The 16,107-nt window shown below is 36.0% G+C and overlaps 2 protein-coding genes and 1 non-coding gene across 3 annotated transcripts; 1 reads left to right on the top strand and 2 right to left on the bottom strand.

The window, feature by feature from the left end:
* Positions 1 to 1,934: 1,934 nt before the first annotated feature.
* On the bottom strand, positions 1,935 to 12,936 carry LOC128233985 (C1q-related factor-like). Its single transcript, XM_052947896.1, has 4 exons — positions 12,827 to 12,936; positions 12,176 to 12,271; positions 11,797 to 11,903; positions 1,935 to 2,541 (listed from the first exon to the last, which is right to left on the bottom strand). Exons 1-4 carry the CDS (start codon positions 12,903 to 12,905, stop codon positions 2,347 to 2,349), a joined length of 477 nt encoding a protein of 158 aa, XP_052803856.1. The 5' UTR covers positions 12,906 to 12,936; the 3' UTR covers positions 1,935 to 2,346.
* Positions 11,160 to 11,231, top strand: Trnap-cgg (transfer RNA proline (anticodon CGG)). The gene has a single exon. It is a non-coding gene; the product is annotated as a tRNA-Pro (tRNA).
* Positions 12,937 to 13,170: 234 nt separating the features above from the next.
* Positions 13,171 to 15,851, bottom strand: LOC128234372 (uncharacterized). The gene is made up of 2 exons (XM_052948579.1): positions 15,506 to 15,851; positions 13,171 to 13,406 (listed from the first exon to the last, which is right to left on the bottom strand). Exons 1-2 carry the CDS (start codon positions 15,840 to 15,842, stop codon positions 13,171 to 13,173), a joined length of 573 nt encoding a protein of 190 aa, XP_052804539.1. The 5' UTR covers positions 15,843 to 15,851.
* Positions 15,852 to 16,107: the final 256 nt, after the last annotated feature.

Here is a 16,107-nt window from a genome sequence, read left to right as displayed (position 1 = left end):
ACAGGCTTGTCGAAGTGTTTGATAATGGCTGTCTTCAAGTGTGGAGGAGTGATGCAGCTGAGGTAGGTTCATTATGTACGGAACACACGTGTCAATTAGGTGAGGGTTTTGCACTTGACACATCGCCTTAATTTATTTTAAAATCCCTCTGTGCAGGACAAAGGTACAACCCGTACACGACTAACTACACTGTGTATGCATATAAGCACCGTTCCATAATTATAAACCGATAATTTTAAAATCTCTCTCTGCGTGACAAAGTAACAACCCGGACACGACCAACTATACTGTATGCATATATAAGCAGCGTTTCATAAGGATAAACCTGCTGTCAGTATGACATCGACCTTAAATTTAAGGACGCGGGTCTCGGATGAGACTTGTTGTCCTTATGTTTCGAATACACGTGCCGTGTATTTTTTAAATTCCTCTCTGTAAGACAAAATTACCGCCCGGACACGACCAACATTACTGTACATGCATATATGCAGCATTACATACTGATTAAATTTCTAGCGTGACCTTGATCTTTGAAGTCGGGTCGTGGGTATGGCACTCAACACATTGTCTTTATGTACAGAACACATGTGCCAAGTCATCTACATGGCAATTGTACAGCCCGGACACGATCACCTATACAGTGTGTGCATATAGTCAGCAATCATTAATGATAAACCTGTAAGTATGACCTTGACCTCTGAGGTATGAACGTGTGTATTGCACGCGACACTTCGTCTTTATTTACCGAAAACATGTGACAAGCATTTTTAAAATCCCACAGTGCATGACAAAGTTACAGCCCAGACACGACCAACTATGGTGCCTTTCTTATACCCCCATCACACTAGGCAACGTTACCACAACGTCCTCAAAAATCTAGCAGTCAAAACTTGGTCAATGTAGAAGGAACGCAACAGAAACCGACAAGGACGTGGTATGGTCTTTATGGACATGAAGGACGTGAGTGAACTTTGAACATGTTAAAAAAAACGTAGTGAGGCCGTGGTCGAATCAAGCGTAGTAAGAGCTTAATAAGAAAGTATTAACGACGGCATGGACGTAGCGACGGCGTTACTAAAACCTAGCAGAATCTTGATTGAAGAAGTGCAAACGTGGTACCGGACGGAAAATATTGAATGGCATTTTAATCGCGTTGTCTCTAGGTTTTCATTGCGTTCTTGCTACATCAATGGAGTTCTCAACTTCTCACCACAACCTCTCCATGCTTTTACTACGACCTTGGTACGTTCATGCCACGTTGTAAATGAGCTTGTTCAGTTGTTAATACGCTCTTTTGGTGCTTAACACGTCTTAGACACGTTTGTATCAGGTTCTTACCACGTCCCGTCAGGTTCTGAACAGTAATCATGTATGAATACGGGATTCAACTACCCTTTAACTTCATAGTATACCAACACTAGATATAAACGAAAAAAGGCCAGTTGCAGATAGAACACGGTAATTCCATCTCTATCACATTTACAAATACATCCGAGTCATAAGAACGTAATGAGGACGTGATAGCGTGGTGCAATCTTCCTGGTCGTAGTTAGAACGTACAAAGAACGTTGGACGTGGTGCGCGCGTATTAAGAGCGCATTTGACGTGGTGCGCGCGTGAAGATGTTTTTCCCCAACCTGCCAGTCGAGTTGTGCACAATCCGGACACATTGCAGAAATGCCCTTGACAACCGTAGAATACTCAATGAAAACATGGATTTGTTAGTAAACAATAGGTAGGTTACATGCATATAATAGGCTAGGGCTTTTAAATTACAAATCAAAACTAGTATAACATTTATATATCACGCATTTGTCCCAAAAGTCGAATCTGACCTAATTCCATTTTGAACTATGGCCAACCATTTGGTCACATGAATTCCCCTCATTTAAAATACATGTATACAAATAAAATAACTTGTTTACCAGGTCAAGTTTCAACGAGAAGCTAAACAAAATAATGATATTATTTTTTTAACAAACATTGAGCCGAGTATTCAGAAATGTGGTGAAGTAAACAGCGTTGTTAACGTTATCTTTATTTACTTTATATTATTTACTGCCCTGGAAGTTTTATGGATACACTTGTGATCTGCAGTATTCCAACAAGATTTAAAACAACTGTTCCAGCTTTCCTCATGTTATCTTCATTATTTGAAAACACCATAACATATTTTTACATTTTAAAGTTAACAACGATGCCGTTAACAACTTTAACAAAGTTCTGAACAATCGGCCCGTTGTTCAGGTGGTTTGGTTTCTGCAACTATTAAAGGCGACCTTAGCACACATTTCATATAAAAAAGAAGAATATTTTCCTTTTCATTTTTTTCCATTAATTTTAATGTCAGTGTAATAGAACTCCCGAGAAAGTAGTTCCTCTTGGTAGCGGGCTATCAGCACCCGTGCACTGCCCGACCTGGAAGCGGTCCCCGAGTTTCCCGTTTATGATCACCGAATTCGAGGCTGAAGGCGAATCACCGGGAAACACCCCCTTGCTGTACATCAGAACGAGGTCACGTCCGTTTTTCTGGATATAGCACTGCAATTATAGTTTAGAGCCTTTCAACAACATGTTTGTCATAAAGACATAACAAGACCATTGCTGATTCAAGGCATCAAAGATGCGGCTGAACGGGTTGTGTTGAAAATTGATATACATATTTATTGATGTTCATATGAGGGTACTCACGAGTTGAGTAACTATAGGTAAAGCTGTTGTAAAGTTATTACATACCAACCATGACCTTTATATGAATAATGACTAATACACACATTAACGATACATTATTAGTATGGACAATATTTTTCACAACTTAATTTAGCGTAGTTACCCGACCATCTCAGGCATGCGTAATCAAGGAAACGAATATCTAGACTGGTACCTTGCATTATCGGAGAAAGCATGTAAGTCCGTGGTATACGGATGAGTGCGAACAAGCTAGGCGTGAATTAAAGTATGCAAATAAACAATACCGTAGACTTAGGACAACTGAATGTATTAATTTGGTTATTGGTAAGCGTCGTTTGTTTCGACAGGCAAAGCGTTGCGCTAAATTTAAATATAACCGAAGTCAACGTGAAACGCTACATAATACAGCAACGAATAATCCCAAGCAGTTCTGGGATCTTATTCGCAAATATAAAAATAAATATAAGAATAACAACAGCGATCTTTCTTCACAGGAATTTTATGAACATTTCAAAACTTTATATGTTTGATTCTGAATCTTTCACTGATAATGATGTCGAAAACGTTATAAATAATGACACGTTTGGTGATCAAATAATAGATCAGCTTGACTGTGATTTTAATGTCGATGATGTTATTAAGGCTATAAATAGTCTAAAGAGAGGAAAAAGTCCCGGTTGTGATCTGTTAACCCCCGATATATTTATTGAGTCAAAACATATTTTAGCACCGATAATGTGTACACTTTTTAATCATATATACAATACGGGTTCTTATCCTGAATCATGGACGAAAGGCATTTTGATACCTGTTCCTAAAAAAGGTGATAAAAATATAGTTGATAATTACAGAGGTATAATGCTTACTAGTATGTTCTCTAAAATATTTTCACTTATGTTAGATACTCGGCTAAGAAAATGGGCGGAAGATAACGATATACTAACACGATATCAATTTGGGTTTAGGCAAAATAAAAGTACAGTTGATTGCATTTTTGTTTTACAATCAGTTATTAACAAAGTTATACAACATGAACGACGAAGCTTTATTGCGCATTCGTAGACTTTAAAAAGGCGTTTGATCTAGTTTACAGAAACGGCATATGGTTTAAGCTCCTCAACAATAATGTGTCCTCAAAATTTGTTAAAATGTTACAATCTGTGTATAAGTCTGTCAAAATATGTGTTCGTTCAAGTGGCAATTGCTCGGACTATTTTTAAAGTTATATGGGTGTTAAACAGGGGGAAACCTTGTCGCCACTTCTGTTCATTATGTTTATAAATGATATGTCTACCCATATATATGATGATGATGCTGATACTGTGTCACTTAACGAATTACAGATATTCCTTCTGTTGTTTGCAGATGACACTGTTTTGTTTTCATACTCTGCTTTTGGCCTACAAATACTCTTAAACAAGCTTCATGATTATTGCAAAAAAATGGAATATCACTCTTAACACCAAGAAAACTGTAGCAATGGTTTGCAAATTGGGAACTCGAGTTGAAAACATTGATATATTTTACAATAATAATAGGCTTACTTGTGTATCAAATTTACATATCTAGGAGTCACCCTATCTTCAAATGGCAAATTTTATCAGTCGCAAAAGGCTTTAGCCGACCAAGCATTAAAGGCTATTTATTCACTGAATTCACTTTTTGACGTTGTGTCATTGGGGATAAATGAAAAACTTAAAGTATTTGACAGCATGATCATTCCTATATTTAATTATGGAGCAGAAATATGGGGTTCTCATAAAGCCCCTGACATGGAAAGAATATATTTAAAATTTCTTAAACAGGTATTAAAGGTGAGAATTCAAACCACAAACGCTTCTGTTTATGGTGAGCTTGGGAGGTTTCCCTTAGATATTGCACGTAAAGAGCGAATTCTAAAATATTGGTACAAAATTTTAACTAAGCATCACGGTTCTTTGGTACACGAAGTGTATTGGGATCAAGTGAATAATAATATTCGTGGGTCATGGGCATTAGAGGTAAAGCAATTGCTTAATAGTTTGGGTTTTAGCTATTTATGGAACAATAATGACATTTCCGTTCTTCAATTAAACAGTTTCATACAAAGATTACATGATCAGTATTGCCACAACTGGTTTTCTCTATTAGACAAGTCATCCAAATTAAAAACTTATTGTAGTATAAAACGTAGGTTTGGTTACGAGAATTATCTTATTTGTATTAAAAACGACAAGCATCGTATTTCGCTAACAATATTAAGATGCTCAGCTCACAAACTTGCAATCGAAGAAGGCCGTTTTAGAAATATAGAACAATCTGAACGTAAATGTATATTTTGTCAAATGAATGTTGTTGAAGATGAGTTTCACTTTGTGCTTGTATGTCCTTTTTACAGAGACATACGGATGGAATGCTTACCTAGATATTTTTGTCATTGGCCCACAATGCAAAAAATTAAATTGTTAATGTCAGCTGAGCAGAATAGTACACAAATTAAACTTGCTAAATATGTATATCTTTCAACTTTATGACGAGAAAGTATCATAAACTAATAAATGTTCATAAACTAATAAATGTTTATTTTATTTTATTTCTTTTTTTTCTTATATTGCTATTATTGCTTGCTTTGAAACAATGGTTTTTGTTGTTGTTTTTTTTTTGCTGTTGTTTTTATTCGTTATTCTTCTTAAGTCTGATCAGTGAACTAAAACAAATAATAATTATGCCCTTACAACGAACACTTTTCATCACTAACATACCCGTTACTGTCAAAACATGCCTGACCGCATTAGCGAGGGTGGTCAATTTATAGATATTGTTCTGTAAAGGATTAAGGTACGCCAATGTTCAAGCAATTTCACGTTAATGATTACTTTTTACGTGAATTATCAATATCCTAATAGTGTTATTAATCTGTGTATTATAATATTATGCTCTTCGCATGAATGTAAATAAATGTTACCGCCAGAAGTAAAGGCGATGAACTTGAATGTTTGTGCGAATAAACTATTGAATTGAATTGAATTGAATTATCACCGATAAAATTCAGAGGTGTCGGGTTATTATTTCGGTCAGGATAGGTATTAAATATTTGTCTTAATTGGATCTAAAAACGATGTAGCTAATCGGGTAACTTGTTATTAATAAATGACAAATAGAGTGAGGGAGGCCAATCATGTATGACCATAGGATAAAAAGTATATTGAATACCACCCCTGGTCCTTTTAGGCCTATCATGTTTGTTTTAAATCAGGTGAATTCAGATTTTAAATCAATGAAATGTAAATACAGTCAATTAAGTTCGTGTTGGCACTTATATTTGTTTGTTTTAAATCTTGTGAATTAAGCTTCGAACGTTAATTTTAAATCACTAAAACTTAAATTAGTCAAATAAGTTCGTACTTTTTATATTTTTCTATTAAATACATTTATACTATTATCCACAATTTGCCAATGTTTTCTGACATGTTTGTTTACTAGCACAACGTGTTAATGTATCTTTTTCATAGAAAGTGAATAAATCTACCATAACAAACTCGTATGACCGGCGACAAGCCAAACTAAAACACAGCGAATAACTTCTTTTATTTCTCGTTTTAACCATTAGACCAAATCATTTCATACGCCGTTTGGAACTTTTTAAACGCATTCATGACCATTATTTTGAGTAAAGTTGAATGAGAGTTGTTATAATTAAGAAATCAGTTCTCTTATGTAGTTTACTAATAAATGAAATTTATACATAGACACCTTCAAGATTGAAAAATGCAAACATGTATCCCTACAGTCGCGGTATTCAGGTCGCGTCTAATATACAATGATGTTTATTGCTGTGTGGTCATGACATGGCCTTTATGCATTTGGAAAAAAAACTATGAAAACTAAATGAGAACCTGACTTCCGTTAGTTTAAGGCTATTAATTGCATGTACAAGAAGACGATCATTGATTATTTAAATTAGGTAGCGACTACGAATTCTTAGTTTGAATGAATTTTGGTAGTCGCTATCAACACGCAGCATTATATAGGTAAACGGTCATTGTTTTCGCGACTTAAGATTTAAATAATTGGACTCGTCCGGGAGTTGAACCCGGGACCTCTCGCCCGCAAAGCGAGAGCTCTCGCACCCTAGACCTATGAAATGCCGTTAGGGCCATCGCCTATGAATGTGTTGATCTAAAACGCGATACTCGATAGTACGATGATGAAAACGCGAAATCACGAAACTACGATGGTGAAAACGCGACAGTACGATTATGAAAACGCGACAGTACGATAACGAAAACGCGATAATACGACAGTACGATGATAATAATGCGATAAACTATCGTGTTTTCACCATCGTACTTTCGCGTTTTCATCATCGTAATATCGTGATTTCGCGTTTTCATCATCGTACTATCGTACGGTCGCGTTTTCATCATCGTGCTATCGCGTTTTCATCCTCGTACTATCGTGTTTTCATCATTGAACTATCGCGTTTTCACCATCGTAGTTTCGTGTTTTCATCATCGTACTATCGCGTTTTCACCATCGTACTATCGCGTTTTCACCATCGTACTGTCGAGTTTTCATCATCGTACTATGTCGTGTTTTCATCATCGTACTATCGCATTTTCACCATCGTACTATCGCGTTTTCATCATCGTACTGTCGTGTTTTTCATCATCGTACTATCGCTACCGTCGTGTTTTCATCATCGTACTATCGCGTTTTCATCATCGTACTGTCTTGTTTTCATCCTCGTACTATCGCTACTGTCGTGTTTTCATCATCGTGCTATCGCCTTCCGGTGCGCATGCGCATAGACAAAATGGTTTCAGGGGTGCTTGTATTAAGTCATTGAATCATGTCTTCAACTGAAGCTTTCATCACGCATTTTGAATTAATCATTACAAGTTTAAACAACGATTGACACAATAAAGATTAAATTATGAATTGTCTTTATACAATAAAACCAACCAGTCAAAACAGTATCTTCGAACAGTTTTCCAAATGCAATACCTCTGAGGTCACATCATCATCATCATCATCATCATCAAAACCACCACCATCATCATCATCATCATTATCATCATCATCATCATCATCATGTAAATGCACGATCATAATAACGATCAACTTAATGACAATTACAAAGGCGTTTAAGAAACGTCTCGTAAACTCTCAAGTCGTTTAAAAAAAACAACGATAGTGCAGCGTTCAAGCGAATGACACATCCTGAAGTGAAATGACGCCACGTCATATAAACCTGATAAGAGCACCTGTCTTTTTATGAATGATAATTCTACTACGACTACTACTGCTTCTGCTACTGCGACTGCCACTAACTATCACAACAGCCACGACTACCACTACCACTACTACCATTCAACAGTACTACTACTACTACTACTGCTGCTGCTGCTGCTGCTGCTGCTGCTACTGCTACTACTTGTACTTCCACTACTACTACTACTGCTACTGCTACTGCTACTGTTACTGCTACTGCTGCTGCTGCTGCTGCTGCTGCTGCTACTTGTACTACCCCTTCTACTACTACTACTACTACTACTGCTACTGCTACTGCTACTGCTGCTGCTGCTGCTGCTGCTGCTTCTACTTTTACTACTACTACTACTACTACTACTACTACTACTACTACTACTACTACTACTACTACTATTACTACTACTTCTACTACTACTACTACTACTACTACTACTACTACTACTACTACTACTACTACTACTACTACTACTACTACTACTACTACTACTACTACTACTACTACTACTACTACTACTTCTACTACTACTACTAATACTACTACTAAACACGACAGTACGATGGTGAAAACGCGATAATACGATGATGAAAACACGTAAGTACGATGAAGAAAACGCGATAGTACGATGGTGAAAACGCGATAGTACGATGATGAAAACACGACAGTACGATGATGAAAACGCGATAGTACGATAATGAAAACACGATAGTACGATGGTGAAAACGCGATAGTACGATGGTGAAAACACGATAGTACGATGATGAAAACACGATAGTACGATGATGAAAACGCGATGGTACGATGGTGAAAACGCGATAGTACGATGGTGAAAACACGACATAGTACGATGGTGAAAACGCGATAGTACGATGATGAAAACACAACAGTACGATGATGAAAACGCGATAGCACGATGGTAAAAACGCGATAGAACGATAATGAAAACACAAGAGTACGATGATGAAAACGCGATGATTAAAACACGACAGTACGATAGTACGACGATGAAAACGCAAAATCACAATATTACGATGGTGAAAACGCGAGAGTACGATGGTGAAAACACGATAGTTTATCGCATAACCAGCATCGTACTGTCGTATTATCGCGTTTTCGTTATCGTACTGTCGCGTTTTCATAATCGTACTGTCGCGTTTTCACCATCGTAGTTTCGTGATTTCGCGTTTTATCATCGTACTATCGAGTATCGCGTTTCAGATCAACACATTCATAGGCGATGGCCCCAACGGCATTCCGTATAGACCAAAAAGACACTACTGTTGTAAAGTTAGACAAAGCTATCTTTTAGAAGAAGTTTTAATCAGTATCAATTTATACAACATATATACATAGTAATTGAATTGGTTCAATATGACCCATGATTCAAACATTCCAATACATACATTGCAGGTAATATATTGCAATATGGCCGGAAATATAATAAACAATATTATTATATACAGTTTTATTATTATCAATGGTACAAATCAATCTAAATCATTATATATTTTACATAGTACCGTAATGTTATAATTCTCATCTTAAATATTTCAGCTAATATATGTCTATGATAAAATGCAAGAATAGTTAGGATTCCGTTTAAATTCATTTTTAGCTCATCAGAGCACGAAGTACTCAAGGTGATCTATTATGATCGGTCTTTGTCCGTCGTCCGTCCGTCAGTCAGTCCGTCCGACCGCCCGTCGTCCGTCTGTCTGTCCGTCCGTCAATTATTGCTTAAAAAATATCTCCTCTGAAACGACCACTCCAAATTCAATGAAACTCTACAGAAAGCTTCCTTAGGTGTCCCTCTACAAAAATACAACAAGGGGTCACGATTGATCAACAACAACTTCAACAAAATGGCCAGCTTCCTGTTTTGCTTTAAAAACAACAACATCTCCTCTAAAACTACCAGTACTAATTCAATTAAAATTTACAGGAAGCTTACTTGGGTGACCCTCTATAAAAATACAATGGGTCACGATTGATCAACAACAACAACAACAACAACAACAGCAAAATTGCCGACTTCCTGTTTTGCTTTATAAAAAATCTCCTCTGAAACTACCAGTCCAAATTCAATGAAACTCTACAGAAAGCTTCCTTAGGTGACCCATTACAAAAATACTACAATCACGATTGATCAACAACATCAACAAAATGGCCAGCTTCCTGTTTTGCTTTAAAAAACATATCCTCTAAAACTACCACTTCAAATTCAATTAAACTTTACAGGAAGCTTCCATGGGTGACTCTCTACAAAAATACAACAATGGGTAACGTTTAATCAACAACAACAACAACAACAAAATGGCCAACTTCCTGTATTGCTTTTAAAAAAAGAGGAAACTACCAGTCCAAATTCAATGAAACTTTACAGGAAGCTTTCTTGGGTGACCCTCTACAAAAATACAACAAGGGGTCATGACTGATCGACAACAACAACAACAGTAACAACAACAAAATGGCTGACTTCCTGTTTTGCTTTAAAAAACATCTCCTCTGAAACTACCACTCCAAATTCAATGAAATTTTACAGGAAGCTTCCTTGGGTGACTCTCTACAAAAATACAATAATGGGTAACGTTTAATCAACAACAACAACAACAACAACAACAAAATGGCTGACTTCCTGTATTGCTTTAAAAAACATCTCCTCTAAAAGTACCAGTCCAAATTAAAAAAAAAACTTTACAGGAAGCTTCCTTTGGTAGCCTTCTACAAAAATACAACAAGGGGTCGCGATTGATCGACAACAACAACAATCTGGCCAGCTTCCTGTTTTGCTTTAAAAAAACATCTCCTCTAAAACTACCAGTTCAAATTCAATTAAACTTTACAGAAAGCATATATGAAGCGCTAGCTTGGGGCTGATTTTGAGGGGGGTGTTCAAGGTCAAGGATACTGTTACTAAAATAGAAAAATGGCGGAAATATTTGTTTCTGTCCAATAACTTAAGCTAGAATTGATGGATAGTAATGAAAGTATCTGAGGGGTAGTGATCAAGGTTTAGGTCACTGTAACTAAAAATAGACAACTGTTTTTCGCCCAATTACTTTAGGCTGCTGTTTTTCCCTTATACTATAAATTAATTTGCCATATCAAAAACCTGGTTCCGTCGGATTGTGGCGTTCCTAGTGTTATCTTTCATATGTCACCAGATGTTACTCATAAAATGATCAACGTAACGGCTTATTTGGATATAATATAAAACGGCTCGTTGGTCTAGGGGTATGATTCTCGCTTCGGGAGCGAGAGGTCCCGGGTTCAATTCCCGGACGAGCCCATTATTTTAACACAAAGTGACATCTATTGAGAACTTAAATCATTCACAATTGATCACAAATAAAAGATGGTACTGGTCGGATTGTCATATAAATTGTAGTGTGAAGGAGAGTATTTTTTAAATAAAAAAACAAATCGGAAGAGTAAAATTAACACTAAATAAAAACTAAATAAAACCTAGTACTTGTACGATGAACTGCCCATATACAATGTTAAACGCGGATTTAAGAATTGAAGTAAGAGGGGGCGTAGTTGAGGGCCAAACCTTTTGACATGCGCCCCTCTCTCAGAACCGAAATTTGAAAACTTGTAGTCCGACATGGTGGATTTTTAGCGTACTTTTATAATATTGTCTTTTATTCTCCGATATTGTCACAATAGTAAACGCTTGTGAAAATCAATTGTAAAATTCAACTGAATGTAGCGTTTCGCAAATTGACGGCAACATCTGACACCTTTACACACGTGTCTATGTGTATTAAACAACCATACCGTTTGACTTTATCGTGAATGGTGTTTAATGAATAATATTCTGACCTAAACTTAATCAAAAAATAAAGTGTTACCCTGATGAAATCATTGCCCGTGTCTGTCTTCTGCACAGAGGCAGTAAACAAGTACTCGCCTTCCACTGGAACCGTAAACACGCCGGATACAGTGTCGTATCCGTTACCTGCAAATTGAAAAAGGTACATATAATTATGCATCTGTATACATATATTAAATGCAATACAGTGTACATTTGAAGAGAATGTATGGACAAATTTAAAACAGCCTTTTTTAGTTGTCTGCTTGGTAGGTAGGGTATGTAGAAAAAATATTCGTTAATTGCCTTCATCATTTAATATTAAATATAGACATATACACATGTTACCAAAATAAGATTTCTAAGCTGACACATTGCAAATGTAGTTCATACGTGATACAAAACGAATGTGTATTTACCTGTGTTGACATGAAGATTGCTGAATACCATAAACCTCAAACCCTGACCGGACGATAATTGTCCACCGGAAGCAGAAAACACTACACTCTTAGAATCTGCAATGATGTATCCGGTCGGGGTATCAATTCAACGGTCCCCATAAGACGTTGTGCATCTAGTAGTTATTTAGTCCATTATGGGCCGACTGCTCAGAATTGTGTTACGCTGATTTATTGTTCATGCAGTGTATGATCTATGTTATGATACTGAATAAATACTGTTTAAACTAAAATTAACAACATGATTAACGACATCTTTGTTACTTTTTAAACGTGAAATATTTGATGGTGTGCTCTCATATTTCAATGTTAACAATCTTCAAGAGCAGTAACAATTCTAAAGTAAACAACTATTAAGTTAACAACGTTGTTAACTTTCACAAAGTTCTGAACAATCGGCCAACGATTATATAATAAATAAAAATAGTCCCACTACGACCAAGACCTAATTGCATGTTACCAGCTAGAAATTGCGCTGAATATGAAATCAAGTAGTGTGGTTTCTAGAGATTTATCAAATGCGTAAAATTATTACCATTAAGGCCATTTCTATTGGACGTATGAAATTTTAAAGGTTATCAAAGAATGAACGAAAAAGAAAACAAGAAATACCTGACTGGGAGGATGAAGAGAGGTTTTGCAGGCGCTCAGATATTAGTTTGTTGGCGTCTGACAATGAATTGTTCACCATGGACGTCAAGTATTGTGTCGTCGAGGCAACAGATGAGTCCAATACGTCTATCCTAGGTTGAAATTAGTAAACGAGGCAGCAAAAATAATGTACTGATGTTTTAAAATCATACTAAATGTACAAGAATGCATATTATGCGAAGTTTTGCGTTTGCAAGCTAATGAAATTCCATTGTATCTCTTTTTACCATATACCTACAATTGCACGTAGAACTAACAAAGCAGACACATTAAACATTTAGTTTGTGTTTTAGGTGTACATATTGTTACCTATTATTTGTCGTCGTATTAACCCCGTATGCAATATTCATAGCATTGCTTGTTTGAATTTTACAATAGTCCATCGTTGTCCGTTTTGTTTGTTCAACAAAGGCAAATATAGAACTGTTGAGTTGAACGGCGTTTGATAGGATTGTGACCAATGTGTTGTTGATCAAACCGACGTCTTTGTAGAACAGATCAGTCAAAGAACGTAAGTCAGAACGTGTCTTCGACGTTGAGGCTAAAAAAAACAAGTCGTAATTTAAATCTAGTTATGTGCTCGGCAGCAAAATGGGATATTTTGTCGGCGTTGTATAGAAAATGTGTTTAGAAATTTTGGTAGCCCAGTCCCTATCATACAAGAATCCGGTTGATGACCTTGTGCCACCTTTGGTCTTTTTAGTTTTATTTAAGATGGCGTCCAAGATGGCCGCGAAAGTTAACCAAATCGACAATTTACTTTAAGTTGTGTTTTTATGCTTTGAAACATGTACACAAATACACTTCTGTGATTTCTAAATGAAAACAAATAAATTCGAATGAAATCCTAATTAAATTCATACCATATTTTAGCAACTATGGAGTCCAAAATGGCGGCCAAAACGAACAAAAAATGACAAATTAGTTAGGTTTTATTGCAAATACCGTATTATTTTTAATCGATAGTTAGATCTTTTTAACCTAACTTTTATCAGGTACAATAACTATTACCTTAACATAATCCCGATAATGTTTAAACCAACGTGGCGTCCAAGAAGGCCGCTAAAGTATACTAAAATCATCTTAAAGTAAATAAAACGTGCACTATCAATCTTGATTTTAAGTTACGGTCTATTATGTGGTATGTTTTGGGAGCTTTATTGCAAATTCTTCAGACATTTTAGCATAGTTAAAATTGCTATTTGGCTGTATGGCTAATGTCCATTGAATACAAAATATTTAAAAAAAATAACATATCCATTGGTGTTGATGACTGACAGAAAATAGCTAAATGATATTACATCGAATAAGAAAATTGCGTGTAAAAACTGAAACAGAATTTTGAACAAAATCACGTTCAAAATGGCGTCCAAGATGATGTCCAAGACCAAAATATCCCATGATGGTAGATTTCTTTAAAATTTGTATATATCCTCTGCTATTTTGTCGGTAATCAATTTATTACCATATTGTTTGTTTTTAACAAATATTATTTTATAAAGCTTAAGAGTATTTCGTACAACACGAAGAAGTAAAGGTGTTTGATGCGAAGCTATATTTACCAACCCGGTTTTTCATATGTAATTATTCATACTGTATTGTGACAAATAATCAGGAACAATTTACTACTGTATAACAGTTATAGTAGCTTGTTTCCCTTGATTTTCTCTTCAGTTGAACCATTTGGAGCTCCTCGGTCATTTTTTATCGAAAACAACCTCGGATGTATGCCGGTACATAAGTAGATGTAGTTCGTATAAAAATGAATAATATAATTAATTAAATGTAGTGTTTTAGCTTGTATTTATTGATCTAACTTTAAATTGATTACCAATGAAGTGTATTATTGCAAACATATCTAAGATTCTCAAATGTTAAGTCATTAAGTTCAACTGCTTAATTAAATTACTACGCGATCTACTTGCAGCGGGCTTAAAGTGAACCGATTTCTGACTTTGTAAACCGTCCATATACATCCGATGATGTTTTCGATAAAAATGGCCGAGGAGTTCCGAATGCATTTGAACAAAAGGAATCGTGTTACACTTACAACTAATGAGTTTAGGCGCCATCTTAATTAAAATCAAATCACCAAATGTATTCACTCATTTTGTTTTGACATTTTTTTATTGTATACATAATGTGTTTATTATTTAAAAATATGCAAAAAAAAAACATTCTCTGGAATGAGGGATGATGAAATTTAACACTAATGAGCCTCGGGCGACAATAAACTTAATGATTTCTCCAGGGTGGACGTGTTCTAATGGTATAGGAGTGCTCCTCTCACACAAAAGGTCGTAGGTTCGATCCCTGCCAGTGGAACGTTCTCTCAAAACGACATAGTACTGGTTTCGGCATAGAAAACGAGATTGGCCCATATCAGCGTTCAGCTGATTTTACAATCGAACAAGAATAAGTTATATAAATCAAGGCTGAATTTTAAAAAAATATATAAAAAAAATAAGGACTAAATATGAATTGGATTAAGTGGTTAATGCCTTTATTGTGCTGTTAGAACCCATCCAAAGAAGTGAAGCATAAGTTTCGATATAAAAAATGTAATCATGGGGTTAGAAATGATCATCGGGAGAAATATCCCGATCGCCACCCCCGGGAAGATCTATACGTAAACCTTACCCCTGTCCTCCGCATACGTCGACTGCAGTGCTCGAAGGTCTTGGGAAGTTTTCGTTGTGACGGCACTGACGTTGTTCAACGTCTGTTTTGTCGACTGCATGCTACTGTTCAACGCCTTCACGTCGTTGATTAGGAACTGTGTCAGATCGTTCTTTGATTGAAGCTCCAGATCCAAAGACTCACGTTTTTTAATTTCGACATTCAGCTTATTTTCCAAATCTATTACCCTCGCGGTGAGGCTTTGAACTTGTGCCTCCAATGACGTGCCAGGCGAAGGGGTTGTTGCAGACGACAGAATAAACGAGGTTAAGAGTATAACTATCTGCAGCAAGAACATAATTCCAACTCTAGTATTTTATCAAATTACATGAAAATTATGATTTCCGAATTAAATTATTTCAGGACTTGCAATGTAATAGTAATTTTATCATGCGTAAGTGTACTTACTTTTATTTCGTGCAACATTCCTTCTCTACCCAGTTTCCAAATTACTGACCTTTCGTTGTGCATGAGCAAGGAGATAGGGCAATGAAAATACAGTTGAATAATTTTGTGGCTCTGCTGTTGTTAGTTTGTGCTATTTTTAAGTTTACTTGAATTAT

This window comes from Mya arenaria, chromosome 5 (genome assembly GCF_026914265.1).
Source record: "Mya arenaria isolate MELC-2E11 chromosome 5, ASM2691426v1".
Classification (NCBI taxonomy): domain Eukaryota; kingdom Metazoa; phylum Mollusca; class Bivalvia; order Myida; family Myidae; genus Mya; species Mya arenaria.
The sequence above is the reverse complement of the archived record's forward strand: the minus strand, read 5'-3'. Positions and strand labels throughout refer to the sequence as shown.

What these genes read in the sequence shown, in the direction of transcription:
- LOC128234372 (XM_052948579.1), bottom strand. Translation starts at nt 15,842, where the DNA reads ATGTTCTTGCTGCAGATAGTTATACTCTTAACCTCGTTTATTCTGTCG. An exon ending in GACGTATGCGGAGGACAGGG is followed by an intron (nt 13,407 to 15,505) that starts GTAAGGTTTACG and finishes TGTTTTTTTTAG; the next exon opens with CCTCAACGTCGAAGACACGT.
- LOC128233985 (XM_052947896.1), bottom strand. Translation starts at nt 12,905, where the DNA reads ATGGTGAACAATTCATTGTCAGACGCCAACAAACTAATATCTGAGCGC. An exon ending in CAATCTTCATGTCAACACAG is followed by an intron (nt 11,904 to 12,175) that starts GTAAATACACAT and finishes TTCAATTTGCAG; the next exon opens with GTAACGGATACGACACTGTA. An exon ending in CGGGCAATGATTTCATCAGG is followed by an intron (nt 2,542 to 11,796) that starts GTAACACTTTAT and finishes CTATAATTGCAG; the next exon opens with TGCTATATCCAGAAAAACGG.